The sequence below is a fragment of the Sorex araneus genome, chromosome 4 (genome assembly GCF_027595985.1).
Source record: "Sorex araneus isolate mSorAra2 chromosome 4, mSorAra2.pri, whole genome shotgun sequence".
In the NCBI taxonomy this organism is placed as follows: Eukaryota; Metazoa; Chordata; class Mammalia; order Eulipotyphla; family Soricidae; genus Sorex; species Sorex araneus.
Genome location: NC_073305.1, coordinates 132748542 through 132763480, shown reverse-complemented (window position 1 = coordinate 132763480; position 14939 = coordinate 132748542). Strand labels below are relative to the sequence as shown.

Sequence of the window (14939 nt, the reverse complement as noted above, 5' to 3'; positions counted from 1 at the left end):
CATCTGAGGCACAGACCTTGGAGGTTGTGTCACTCTTTGGAGTGTTCATCTACCATCTCCTTGTTCATTAGATGCAGCACTTTTTTTAAAAAAAATTTTATGTTTTTTAATGAATCACCATGAGGTAGTTACAGACTTGCAAACTTTAGTGCTTACGTTTCAGTCATAGAATGACCAAGTCCCCATCCCTCCACCAGTGCCCGTTCTCCACCACCAATGTTCCCAGTATCCCTTTATTCCCCGCTGCCCCCGGCAGGCACATTCCCTTTTACTCTCTCTCTCCTTTAGGGTGTTGTGGTCTGCAATCCAAGTATTGAATGGCCATCATGTTCGGTCTATAGTCTACTTTCAGCATGCATCTCCCATCTGAGCAGGACCTTTAAACACCCTTGACTTGGCAGCACCTTGCTCACTGCAATCTCCTTCTTATTTGTTGACTTCAAACCTGAGTTACATACATCATTTCTCAACTGGGTCCCTACAGGCCTTCAGTATATACTAAGGGGATGGCAGGTGAAAATCATGTAAATGGGGGCCTCAGTGTGAGAGAAGGGCCAAGCAGTGGAGGGGGTGGGGGATGGGACTGACACTGAAGAAAACAAGGTTGGAGGTGCAGGAAGGGAAAAGGTTGAGAAACACTGAATTGTATCTGACACTCGTCTCAATTCTTTTCTTCTTTGGTGTGTTTCGGGGTCACACCCAGCAGCACTCAAGGTTTACTCCTGGCTGTGCACTCAGGAATCACTTCTCGGCATGCTTGGGGGCCAGGTGGGATGCTGAGGATTGAACCTAGGTCAGCGGTGTGCAAGGCAAGTGCCCGAGCTATCTCTCTGACCCCACCTGTCTCAATTCTTGACCTCACTCTTCCTTCCCCTCCCGCCAGGCCCAGAGCACATTGCCAGCACCAAGGCCATTTCTTGAACAGGAGCCTTGGGTATTTTCCATCTCCTGCCCTCAGAGCTCATTTACTCTCCTCTCCTACATGCAACAGGCGGCAGGAAAAGAGGGAAGGTCAGTCCTGCAATGGGGACATAGATTCTGTCAGCAAGCAGCCAGGGACTGGGAAGGTTGTGAGGGGAGCAGATGGGGAAGACCAGGGCAGCCCTGTGGAGGAGCGGACGGGAGCAAGGCAGCAGCAGCAATGAGAGCCCAGGAGAGAGACTGAGCCAAGCATGGCCCCAAGCATGGACTGAGCCAGCAGAGAACCTGAATTTGCTTGGCATGACAGTGACACTGAGCAGAGACCCTAAGAATCACCTTCTTAAACTGTGGGTCACAGTTCCATAAGGGCTTATATACATGAACATGGGGGTCACACACACACAAAATGGCAATAGTAAAAGGTCTCTGAAAGTTGTGACTTAACTCAGGACTAACTCAGGCTCCAGCATGTCATAAACCCAAAGTGTGTTTCTGACAGTGTTTGCCTATGTTGCTTTTCTTGGGCAAAAGGGAGGTCATGTGTGGAAAAATGCTGAACAAGTCCTGGCCTAGAGAAACTAGCTGCTCCACCCCCAGATTCCTGACCACAAAACTATATGATAAGGTTATTATTTATTTTGGGGCCAGAGATAGTCCAGGGGTAAGGTGTCTGCCTTTCACGCAGTCAACTCCAGTTCAATCCTGGCAACACATATAGTCTCTTGAGCCCCACTAGGAGTGATCCCTAAGCACAGAGCCAGGAGTAAGCCCTGAGTATGTCCAGGTGTGGCTTCCCTCCAAAAAAAAGGGATTGTTATCTATTTTAAAATTTTTGTTATGTTAAGCCCAAAAAGTTTGTATTAGTTTTTTAATGCAGCCATAGAAAATATATCTTCCTAGAACGTAGAGCAATTTGAAACATACCTTCGTAGAAAATATATTTTCTATTGAAATATACCTTTAATTTTTCTCAGGAGACATTCTTAGAAATCAAAAGAGAAAACTGTAAATACATATTTTGTAATTTTGTCTCTGTAACAAAATTGGTGTTAATGATAGCCCTTACTCTCCTGGATGCTTTATATTTGATGTAATCTTTTACATCTGCACCGAGGGGCCAATATTTTCACTTTGCAGGTAAATTACTGAAATTCCTGCTTGAAGTCACATAGCAAGAAAGTAGCAGAGCTGGATTCAGGCAGGCCTGAGCTTGTTTCCAGAGCCCATGTTCTAACAATTACACTGCTCCCTTCTGGAGGTGGCAGAGCACTTACGCCTCGAACAAAGTAGAGAAAATTTATTTAGCTACATAAATTAGCTAAATAGCATTAAGTGTATACCTAGGAAAAAAACAGCTTTCAAAAAAAAATGCTATGACAAATGCTAAAGGTCTAGGAGAACTGAGTGTCCAGCTTTGTTTCTGCTATTCCAAGAACTTGCATGTAAAGAGCACAGCAACCCCCATATCCCTAAATCCTGGAGTCGATGCCCACAGAGCTTCCGAGTAACATTCAAAACAACAGAGCTCTCTACTGCAAGGCTTCTTCACTTAGGTTTCAGAACAAAAGCCTTCCTGGGTTTCTTGTTGCCTTCTTGGCCATTCTCTCATGTCTTTTGAGCTGGCTCTACTTCCTATTGTAGACTTAAAGGTTGCATAGTTTTAAGAGTTTTATTTCTACAGGCATCTCCTTGGGTGATGTCATCTGGCCACAGAGCTTGAGTATCATTGATCCCCTGGGCAATGCGTATCCTTCTTCCCAATCTCCAGACTCCTGTCTGTACACACGTAACGGACATCTTCACTTGGCTATCTAGGCAGTATTGCAAAATTAACAGGTGCAAAACAGAACTCTTAACAATTCTTAACAACCTTCTCCTCCAAAACTGTTTCCTTTAGTGTCTTTCCAGTTTTAATAAATGTTGCCATTTTCCCAACTACACAGCTCCAAACCTGAGGTCTCTGCTTTTCTTTCCCTCGAATCCATCAGCAGGATTTGAAGCATTTTTTTAAAAGCAATATTCACTTGGTGTTATCTTGAATCCCACAAACTATTCCTGCTGCCACCATAGCTAGCCACGGCAGCAGCTTTCTAACTGGTCTGCCTGCTTCCTCTCTTGCTTTCTTATAAGCCATAATCTTTAAGAGTAGCCGAAGGAGCTTTTAAAATTATAAATCAGATTGTATCCACAGGCAGCTTTCTAGATGGCTCTCCATTATGCTTGCCACGCTGCTTACCTGGCCTAAGTGTTCTTGTGGAGAAGATTAATGATCATCCAATTAACTAAGTTTTCAGATACATTACATTAATCTGGTGTCTGGCTCACTGGAATCAACCACAAAAAAAAAAAAAAGGAAATAAAAGTGAGGCTCCCCTCTCTTCCTGAATGTACCCAGATATTGATGAAGGAGTTTTCCCACTTATTTGCCACTTTATCCGTTTTCAGTGGTTCTTTCCAATGTTTCTCTGTTGCCTTAGGCCTCCGTTCAGTGCTCCCTCACCCCGTTTCAAAACTCCCTGAGCACCAATATTCTCCCTCTGCAAATTTTCTTTTTATCAGTGATTTTTTTTCTTCAATCTGGGTATTATGAAGAAATGTGAACTAGTATATTTGGCAACAAATGAGTGAATAAATTACTTATCCCTCCTACTCAGACATCTTCAGAATTTGTACTTATGAACTCATCCTTAATTCATGGAATTTGCAGAAGCAGTACAATATAGGAAAGAAAAAAAAAGATTGGAGCTCAGATTTTAGGGGCCTCTGAATAGAAAATAGACACCTAAGAATGCTTGGCATACAGCAGGCAATAAATATTTGCTGAAAAAGTAATTAAGGGAAAGTAATTAGGTTAAGGGAAAGTAATTAGACCAAAGCAACACGCTACCAGAGGGTTAAGTTTCTCTAAACACTTTTTCTTCTTTGAGGGAAAAGTTGTTTCACACTATGGCTCACTAATTATTACCAGGAAAGGGTGGCACAAGAAAAGTGGAGCCTGGGGTTCAGAACCCCAGCAACACATGGTCCCTAAGTACTGCTGGGGCAATCTCCAAAGCCCCAGGCCAGGAATAGCCACTAAACACCTCAGATGTAGACCACACGTTTAAAAAAAAAAAAAAGGTGCTGCAAAATGGAAAGAGGGAAGGGAAAATAGTAACCAGTGTATTTTTTTTTGGTTACATTTTATTAAAAAAAAAACCAAAACTTTGTGTTTTGGTTCAAATTTTGTTTGGTTTGGTTTGGTTTGGTTTTCACGTGGCCGACCGGAGTTCAATTCCTCCGCCCCTCTTGGAGAGCCCGGCAAGCTACCGAGCATATCGAGCCCGCGCAGCAGAGCCTGGCAAGCTACCAGAGCGTATTAGAAATGCCAAAAACAGTAAGTCTCTCAATGAGAGATGTTACTGGTGCCCGCTCGAACAAATCGATGAGCAACGGGATGACAGTAACAGTGGTTTTGGGTCACACCCAGTAGTGTGAGGGAAGGTTGCACGATGTGGTACTTGGATCCAGGGCTCTAGCAAGCAACGTTCATGTGCTCAGCCCCCTAAGCATCTCCCCTGGCCACTGCTGTTTTGTTTTAGATTTTTTAATAGTAAATTGGATTCTTCACTGACAGCTTGGGACAGATGTGACTTACGATGGTGAAACCATATAATTTAGGGAAGAACTATGTATTACTTAAAGTTGGTGTACTTAACGTTCTCATTACTTGTAGCTATTGAAGAAACTGCCAGTTTGAGAAGGAGCACAGACAATAGTAAACAAGACAGGGCTATAGAGCCCATGCTTTGCCTGCTGGAGACCTAACTTTGATCCCCTGGTCCACATAGTCCCCCAACACTGCCCTGACAACTATTGGGCATCACTTGGTGTGGCCCATAAGCAAAGAAACAAAAGACAGAAGGCAGGGTAGGTCCTCAATGCCTACTTATTAACAGACTCACCTGATTAGCCTCTATAGCTCCTCCTCCATTTATGATGGAGTTATGTCCAGATAATACCAGTGTAAGTTGAAAATTTAAAACTTATTTAATACATATAACCTATCACTGTCAATGTATCACTGTCATCACTGTATCACTGTCATCCTGTTGCTCATTGATTTGCTCAAGCGGGCACCAGTTAATGTTTCCATTGTGAGACTTGTTAGTTTTTTTGGCATATCGAATACACCACGGGTAGCTTGCCAGGCTCTGCTGTGTGGGCGAGATACTCTCGGTAGCTTGCCGGGCTCTCCGAGAGAGGTGGAGGAATCGAACCCTGGTCGGCTGCGTACAAGGCAAACGCCCTACCCACTGTACTATGGCTTCAGCCTATCATACAACCTATCAAACATCATAAATCCTTCCTTAAATTGCTCAGAACATTTACATCAACCTACAGTTGGGCAAAATCAACTGTCACGAAGCTTAATTTATAATAAAGCGCTGAACATTAAGGAATATATCAAGTACTGTGCTGAAAATGAGAAACTGTGGTTGTATGGGTTTGCACCACTGAAGTAACATTAATTGTCCTAAAACAAAGTTTGAATTTAACTAAACTTAATTGCTGACTGGTGGGGACGCTATGGCAATAGGTCTATCCATTCCTTCCTTCTGAAGACATTGGAGAAGAACAGCTGGGAGGCTGACCTTCCTGATCCTGTGGCTGATGAACTGAGCTGCTGCTTCCCAGCACCACAATCAGAACTGCACTGTATACTGTCAACTCGAGAAAAAGATCAAAATTCTATATGAGAAGTAAGATTTCTGCTGACTACTGCTTTCACACTGTCACAAGCTAAAAATTAAGTTGAACTGGAGTGTTTTATATCTGAGCCTTATCAAAAAGATCTTTCAGAGTGGGCCTAAAGCACAGTTTCAGCCAAGGTCCAAGGAGATGCTGATAGCACTGGCTTGCCATCTGTTACAAGCTTGAGAGCTCTGGGTCCGAAAGCAAGAAGATTTGGAATAAAGCTGTAGCAGCAGGGATGAAGAGAAAATATTCCAGACATGATTCCAAAGCAGAGCTAACAAGAGCAAAGTAGAATTCTCTTATTAAGATAAAGTCTATCTTAATAGACTTTAATAGATTTACTGGAAAAGACAGATGAAAATATGGATAATGACAACAGAGTTATCATTAAGAAGAGACAAGGGGCAAGAAATACAGCATAGTGGTAGAGCACAGAACTGGCATATAAAGAAGTTCTAGGTTGCATTCCTGACACCCCCCCAACAATTATTTTTTAAAAAGCAGATTAAATTTTAGCAATCAGATTTTTGTTTTGTTTTGTTTTTAAGATAGAGATCGAGTGATAAAAAGAGTAATACTGAGGAAGTCTGCTTTGGTTAAAAAACTTTCTGGTGCTTATACAACATTGAAAAATAGAGCCTCGAGTTTAAAAAAATGACGCCTACGAAAGGAAGACACTGTAGGGAATCGTAGGTATTTTAGTGTTTTAGTGTTAGCTGAAATCTAGAGACCAACTTTAGCAAGAACTGGGGAGGAGGTGTGTACAATGAAAGCCCAAAATTGCTTCTTAGGGTTATATAAAGCAGTGCCTGGCCCGGCCCCCTTGGATAGGGCTGCACTGGGTGAGCGTCAGACAGGGAAGGGACAGCAGCGTCTACTCAAGAGACGATTCGGAGCTGGACCCAAGCATCTCACAGCAGCGCGCGCAGTCCTCCCAGGCTGAGATCCGAACTCCGGAACCGGCACGGAGGGTACCGCCGAAGGTGGCAACGGTTCCAAACCCTCCCCCCCAGCTCCAGAGAAAGCCGCGCGAGTCCAAGGAGCGCCCGGACTCCGCGAACCCTTTGCGACCACCCTCCCTGGACCCTCCGTAGTCAATTCCCACTCACTTCTCGGAGAGTCCGGCCCAGCATGATGTCCGTGCTCGGCCTTGGCGCCGCAGGGACCAGGGATGACGAGAAACAAGCAGAAAGGTCATCAGATGCTATCGGTAGTACATGGGCGCAGCCATCTTGGATCGTCACGGCACCTTTCAGCACCGAGTCCTTCGATTGGTCAAATTTCGGTCGGAGGAAATGATCCTTGCACGCGATTGGCTGGCGGTTTTCCGCAACTCCCGTGACGGAGGCGAGAGGCGTGCGAGGAGGCTACGGGCTGGGGTCCTGGCTGGAGTCCGGGAGCTTCTGGTTCTTTGGGGCGTTGGGTTCGCGAGCGAAATTGGCTTGCGGGACAGAGGACTGTGGAGACAGTGTAGGAAGTTGTAGGGGTTTTTGCGTTTCTTTTTTTTTCAAGGGGAGAAAGTGTAAAGGAGGAGAATGCACAGATGACTAGTTACACTGTCAATTGGGGCGTTTCTGAGGCAAACAGCAGAATCATGACTTTTTCTTCTCCCTTCACGTGCTCCATTGGGTTAACCTTGTTGTTGAATCCTCAGCTTTGAAATCGGCTAGTGGGTTTGGCAGAAATTGGCACCCCAATTCGGGGCAGGGTGGGGAGAGTTTGCTTCGGTCCAAGGGCATTCTAAATAAGAACACGCAACTCAGTCACGGCCTAAGATGGAACTTCTGAAGACCTGCGTGCTTAAAAGAAATGCATGCGCTGTGTCTTGCTTCTGGAGAAGCCCTGTTATACGAGAGCCTTCCCTTAGGAAGATTAGTACAACCTCTCCAAGGAGCACTGTCATGCCCGCTTGGGTGATCGATAAGTATGGGAAGAATGAAGTACTTCGGTTTACGGAGAACATGATGATACCTTTCATACACTATCCAAATGAAGTCATTATCAAAGTTCACGCTGCGAGTGTGAATCCCATAGATGTTAATATGAGAAGTAAGTGTCTGACTATTCCTCCCCTTTTTAAAAGTTCTGGAGAGAATTTCATCAGAAATTGTCACTATTGTAAACATACATTGTTAATTGTTTACATTTCTTGGGCGCACATAAATAAGTTCTTTAAGTTTTGACAGTTTCTCAGATGTTATTAACAAATTTTTCGAAATTGCAATGTTCAAGGTAGACTTAATTTTTTATAAAAACAAGTTTGAATTGCTTCCAAGCTTCCTTAAAGTGTAATTGGAACTTGGGGGCTGTGTCTAGGACTAATTTTTCTGGTCTCCTCTCCTGGGAACTTGAAGCTATTGTGAGGTGTTTTGGAGGTATGATTAAGTTTTCCATCTGTTTAAAATTTGCGCTTTTATAATTTTATAGCTTCTTTGCTTTCTCACTGCTCACAGCTTTCAGTGGACAAAGCAGAACAGGGCACCGTACTTTAGTATCTGCTAGAAAAAAATTATTGACATATGTGTCTTGTATTATATTTCTCTTGGACCATCTAAATGTGAGAAGTAGCTCTTACACATTTCTTGGGTAGAGGAAATACTTTAACTCAGTGTAGCTGTGAAACTCTGTTAGAATGGACAAGACTGCTGTGGCTGCCTCTTGAAATCTGCACATTTATTCTTTTTGTGTTGTGGCTATAGTTGTTGTTACTGGCTCCTTTTGTTTTTACTGGCATGGAGATTAGATTTTTCCCAGGTTAAGTCTTTAAGTTGTAGGTTTAGACCTAGTGTTTCGTTTGAGTTTACTATTGTTTATAAACTCTTTGAAGATAGATGCTTTCACTCTATTGACCACTGACTCAGTATATGATATTAGTTTATCATTCAGTAATTTTTGGAGTCACTTTACATTTTAATAAGATTTCGAATTCAAAGTAATATTTTATCCATGAGTAACTTACATTGTGTTTGTTTAGATATATTAACTTTTTCATTTCTTTGAATGTACAGCGTAATTCCATTGGATGTATTTTACTTTTAGTAGGACAGCTGGATCTGAACCTTCTTGGCTGCTACTTAGAGTAATATTATGACATATTTTATTTATATGGTATGTTTTGAGACATCCTAGTTTTTAATGATTTGATTGTGTGTTATTTGTAAGTTTTTCTCTTATTTTCTGCTCATGGATTTTTCTTTGAGTATGTTTTACTGTTGCTGCAGAAAGTGTCCGAAATATCTGAAACGATATCTTGGAGTAATAAAATAAGCAAAAGATTATATATTGTAGGAAACAGTAATTTCCATTGCCGAGAAAGAACATGTCTACTTTATTTTGAAAGATGAAGTCAGACTTTTCCTGAAGATGACCACAATTGTTGGACATAAAATCATAAATCATATACATGGCTAAGGAAATTAATGTAATTAAATTATAATATGGCCATAGCATGATTTTATGACATAATAACCTTTAACAATGGGATGAAAAAATGGCCAATAAAAATAAAGTTAAATTTTTTTCTTTTTTCTTTCTTTTTTTGCTCATGGACTTTTCTCTCAGCTCAGTGTTCAGGGGTTATTTCTGGTGATGCTTATGGGACCATGCAGGGCCAGGGATTGAATCTGGGATTGCTGCATGCAAAGCATGAGCTTAATTAGCACATGCTTAATGTAAATTAAGCACATTCATTTATTTAACATACTAATGCTTTAAACTGACCTATATCCCTGATGTAGCTCCTACCCGGGAGTTTCTTTTAGAGGAAACAGACAAATTATATCTTATAGGTGGCTATGGAGCTACAGCTTTAAATATGAAACGTGATCCTTTACACATTAAAACCAAAGGAGAAGAATTTCCCCTGACCCTAGGTCGGGATGTGTCTGGTGTAGTAATGGAATGTGGACTTGATGTGAAGTATTTCAAACCTGGAGATGAGGTGAGTTCAGAAACACCACAATTCCTTTCCTAAGTGTGCCAGTGTCTTTCTTACTGGTTTGGAAATATGTTCCGTGTCACTTTTTGAACCTTATTGGTTTTTTTTTAACATAGATATATTTGTTGTTGTTTGTTTGTTTTTGGCCATGTTCTGGGGACCATGTGGGATTTGGGATTGAACCGAAGCACCTGCCTGCAGAGGTGCACTCCAGCCCTTGAGCCATCTTCCCCACCTATCACATGTAGTGATTTTGACAAGAACCCTCATTTACTTGGATCTCTTGTTACATTTTACAAATATATTTTACAAATAATTCCAAAGTAAAAATTATACTTAAATTTTCTTAAGTGGTTAAGAATCACAGGACTTGTAAATACGTAGGATTGGGACTGGGTTTTTTTTTTCTTGAACCAGTCTTTCATTGGCAGTTTCTCTTATGAGTTAGATGGTTAAATCAGTAGAGTGTAGTAGACACATGACAAAAATCACTTGTCATTTTGACCTTAAATACCAGGAAATTAAACTGAGCTCTTAATAAGGGCACTACTTACCCCTGATGGTGTGGGGAAGCTCAGAGCTACCTTGGGCTCTGGACACCAGGCCCTCACTCACACATGTGTTGTATGTGCTGTCACTTGAGCCACATTTCTGGTCCACTAGAGACATGTTCTTCCAGGTGTTCCAAGTCCTTGCTTCTTAAACCAGAGGTTGTGACCCTATATGGAGTTATGTAACTGAATCTGGGAGTCGGGGTGGGAATAGGGGCAGGGGGTGGGGATCATGGAAAGTTTGGCAATGGTAAAAGGTTTTAGAAGGCGTAACAACCCCAAATTCAGAATCAAAACACATCATGAATTAGAGGTATTTCTGATTACAACTGGCCAATGTGACATCTCTGCGGCCAAAGAGGGGTTGTGAGGAGGAAAAGTCGAAGAGGCCCTGCTTGAGTAGCTAGTGAAGTGCAGCTTGCCTCCAATATGGTTAGAAGGGATCAATCCAGAATCATATGAAGTAATACTTTGATATCATGTGAAAACTCATTTGCCTGGGGTGTTGCTTTTTGTCACAGGGTGAGGTGTGCATTTGGGAACACCCTTATGTTTAGCCTGGGCTAGACAATACCTGTTCCTAATGAAGGCATGTATGTGTGTGTGTGTGTGTTGCAGGTCTGGGCCGCGGTGCCTCCCTGGAAACAAGGCACCCTCTCAGAGTTTGTTGTCGTCAGTGGGAATGAGGTAACTCTCCAGCCCTGCTGAAGTGTTGTTAGACAGTCTAAACAAAGACTGACAAATATCTCTGAAAGAACTGGTTGTTTTTTTTTTTTCAGGTTGGCCTCATGTTTTGTGGGCAGTTTTGAAAGAGCTAAGACTGAGAATAGGAATTTTTTTTGAAACATCAAAAAACTACATTATTATTTTTTTCCATATAATAATAAATTAATATTAACCTTTAGAACTGTCTCCCATCAGGAATGGCAGCTTTGGCTCTACCTTAGAATTGGGCCAAAACTTAGATGAATGCATTTGATTGGCCAAACCTAAATAACAGAAATATTTCATCTGTGAGTTGGCCTTTTTGTTATGCTGGATGATATTTACGTTTTTTCCATTTCTTCTATATTAACCTTATATACATGTTTATGTTTTGTTATGCTTTTAGAGAATTGACTTTAAAAATTTTTTTTAATGAATCACCGTGAGGTACAGTTACAGACTTAAAAACTTTTGTGCTTACATTTCAGTCATACAATGATCAAGTGCCCATCCCTCCACCAGTGCCCATTCTCTACCACCAATGTTCCCAATATCCCTCCCATTCGCCCCACTTACTCCACCCTCCCCCCATCCGCCTCTGTGACAAGTGCATTCCCTTTTATTCTCTCTCTCTCCTTTAGGGTGTTTTGGTCTACATTGTAAATATTGAGTGGCTATCATGTCCAGTCTGTAGTCTACTTTTGGCACACATCTCCCATACTGAGCGGGCCTTCTAAATACTCTACTTGGTGGTCCCTTCTCTAACTGAGCTGCCTTTGCCCCGAGCATGTGAGGCCAGCTTCCAAGCCCTGGAGCGAACCTCCTGGTACTTATCTCTACTATCCTTGGGTATTAGTCTCCCATTCTGTTACTTTATATTTCACAAATGAGAGCAGTCTTAGAATTGACTTTTTTAACTTGCTAATCATCCCTTTTTAAAAATTAAGTGTTATAATTATGTGTGTTTAGATTCATTTTGTTATTATTTTTTAAAACTTCTTGAGATGAATTCCTGATTTCTTTTCTTTTCCTGATTACTAATAAAAACATTTAGGATAAAAAAAAAGAAAGAAAGATTTAAAAAAAACTGTTTAAGGACGTTTAATAACGTAGCCTGTCAAAGTGGTTGTCTTTGGCTGGTAGAACAGAGGTTTTGAGCAAATGTTAGAAATGGGCTGCGTTTCTTGATTTTTACCCAGTATTAATAGGTGAAACCAAGTATTCCAAATGGGGTCTGGCAATGAAGTATAAACAGAAGCATAGACATATAAAAGGGTTTTAGATAACTGGAAAAATAGGAGTTTAATCAAATACATTACAGTCAGGAAGCCTGACGATTCACAGAGAGAAAGGGGTTAACATTCAGGAAATTGGCTACAGAAGGGAGAACAGAAAGAAAAAATGGGTTTTACTGAGATTAGAGAAAGTCTAGAAAGATTACCTTCCAGTAAATAGCTGATCTCAGAAACAAATTAGATTTTTTTATGAAGACTTGGAGTATATTTGGATTTATTTTGAGGTATGGCCAGGACTAACGGGATTATTGAATATGGTCTTTTTATGAAGTATTAAGGACCTATACCTGATAACATAGCCCATAAAATATTACTGAGCTTCTGGATGCAGATTGGGTCATTTGGAAAATATTCCTTATGGCTAATTTTGGATTAGGATATACAGTAAATGCTAAACCCAGCAGAGTCCTGGGTTTATCTCTGAAATCCATTGGATGTGTGCGTAATTATGTTATTGAGTTTACACATCAGTTCTTATTTTTACATCATTTATTGTTTCCAAATCAAGGTCTCCTTCAAGCCCAGATCACTCACCCACACTCAAGCTGCATCTTTGCCATATGTTGCTCTCACAGCCTGGTCTGCCATCAACAAAATTGGTGGCCTGGATGACAAGAATTGCTCTGGAAAACGGTAAGTATAGGTGTGTTTTATAGAAATTCACGGTAGAATGGAAGCTTTGAAGCTTTCCTTCTATGCCTTCATGCATTTATGTGCACCCTGGTTAGAGAACTCTCCTTTCGCCATTTCTGGGTTGTTTGGGCAGATGATTTTTATTTTTTGGTTTGTTTGGTTTTTAAAAATATTTTCCAGAAAACAGTTTAAAAACAGATTAAGTACACTCTCCTTGGGTACATAGGTGTGTGTTCCAGTTTATTGTGTAATTTCTTGGTCTTTTCTTTAAGGCTTGGAACTGGAAAGCAGATGACCACATGCATGCTGTTTATATCTGCAATTTCCTCCTTTTGTAGGGCTAAGTGTTGGACTAGGTAGGTTAGGAGAGGAGCTTTGAGAAGTAGAAAGTTTTATGCTAAGTGAACTATATATTCTATTGACTTGGGTCTGTTCATTGCATTAGCTCCATATTGACCAAACTGGATTGAAACCATTGTAATGAGTCTCACTGGATCTTGCCTTGGAATGCCACTGCATTCCCACAGGCACTGTGACAGGCCTGGCGATCAGTCACTTTTCTTGGTTTTGAGCAACCCTGGGTTTTGGCCCTCAGAGCTTCAGGGAATTTCAGGTCACTGACATCACCATGCACGGTAGTGATAGTAGCTTGCTTCTCAGCTTACTCGTTTGTCAGGATCACATGAAAAATGTCATCATCTTAAAATACTGTACAAGTGCTATTATTTGAAAAGATTATTATAGTGGAGGGTTCCAATATCCAAAGTGACTTCTATTTTCAGTTTGACTCCTGGTTGTAATGGTGGAGCATATTTTGGCTTCTCTAAACAATTGTTGCTTTTTCTATTAGCTCTTGGCATTAAGGTGAATTTTAGTGTGCAGTGAGCAGGTCAGTGTTGGTCATCAAGGACTAGCCATCTTTTTTCCTAATGAGTTCGCTAAAAACAAACTTTGCCTCTTTCTACAAGCCTGTGTTCTCCCTTGAACATGCATCATGTCGTGCTTGCGTGTCTTTGTTTCTTTGCTTTCCTATTTCCACTCAAGAGAAGCCTGTGTTCTTTGTTGAACACACACTTCTTTCTCTGCATACACACACACACACACACACACACACACACACACACACACACAAACTGTACACAAAAAACCCTCACAAATCATAGTGACAGAAGCACTCATAAGTACCTTGAAGATTTTATAAGATTTCTTCATCTCATTTTTTTAAGGGTTCAGTGCTATTTACCTGTTGCTCTTTGTCATATAGCCATATTTTTGCAATAACTGAGTATCAGTGGGCCAGGGTATAATTTAATGTTGATGTCATATAATTATTTTGTCCATACTTAGGTAGCACTAGAAACTTCTCAGTGGATTGCTATCCTAGATACTGGCTTATCCATAGTTTACTCATGATGTATTTATGAAATAGCTTAGGGCTCTGAAGAAGAATAGAAATAGGTTGGATTTGGTGGGAGGGGGCACATCTAGTTGTGCTCAGGGATCACTTCTGGATCTGCTTAAGGGACCATATGTGATGTTGGGGATTGTACCATGTTGGACACTTGCAAGGCAAGTGCTTAGCCCCTGTACAACTTCTGGCCACATTTCTTGTCAGTTTTAGAGGTGCCATCTTCTAGGGCAAAACAGTTATTTTCACAGAGTCCATTCCAGTTCTTGCTGACTGCCAAAGTTGGTTATTCTGTTGCCATTGGGATCACTTGCAGATCTAGGTTTTTTCTTTTGGGGGGTGGGTGGATCCAGGGGCCACTGCTGATGGTGCTCAATACTCTGGGGTCAGAGGGTTTGGTGTTTGGACTCAGCCATATGGTGCTTTCTGGGCTCTATGGGACTGGGGGCAACTAGGGTGCCATCCCAGTAGAGTTTGGAGGCCACTAGAGCCATACCACAATTTGGGCAACTGGGTCTATAGCCACTGGTGCTTGGGTATGGGGACACTAGGGCTATGCCTGGCACTGCCTGCCAGAGGATGGGCTCATGGTACCAAGGACCAGAATTGGGGCCTTTTTTAGGCTAGACATGGGCTCTGTGTCTTTGGGCTCTCCCTGGCCTCACATCTGTGTTTCTAAGCTTAACCTCTCTATTGACTTCCAAGCTGACATCACCTTTGAATCTGAAACCCAGGTTGCACAAAACAAGATG

At 41.6% G+C, this 14939-nt stretch overlaps 2 protein-coding genes across 3 annotated transcripts in view; one reads left to right on the top strand and one right to left on the bottom strand.

Annotated features, from left to right (window-relative positions):
- QRSL1 (glutaminyl-tRNA amidotransferase subunit QRSL1) overlaps nucleotides 1-6916 on the bottom strand; it is a 28236-nt gene extending 21320 nt beyond the window's left edge. Inside the window, exon 1 of the mRNA XM_004605701.3 lies at nucleotides 6768-6916. Within this exon, the coding sequence (XP_004605758.1) occupies nucleotides 6768-6791 (24 nt within the window). The 5' untranslated portion in view covers nucleotides 6792-6916. The remainder of the gene's footprint in view (nucleotides 1-6767) is intronic.
- Nucleotides 6917-7003: 87 nt separating this feature from the next.
- RTN4IP1 (reticulon 4 interacting protein 1) overlaps nucleotides 7004-14939 on the top strand; it is a 46017-nt gene continuing 38081 nt past the window's right edge. For both annotated transcript variants that reach the window (XR_008629743.1, XM_004605700.2), the window contains exons 1-4: nucleotides 7004-7707; nucleotides 9447-9598; nucleotides 10765-10833; nucleotides 12655-12779. Coding sequence is in view for 1 of the 2 variants with exons in the window: in XM_004605700.2 (XP_004605757.2) it covers nucleotides 7434-7707; nucleotides 9447-9598; nucleotides 10765-10833; nucleotides 12655-12779 (620 nt within the window). In the remaining variant the exon portion in view is untranslated. The remainder of the gene's footprint in view (nucleotides 7708-9446; nucleotides 9599-10764; nucleotides 10834-12654; nucleotides 12780-14939) is intronic.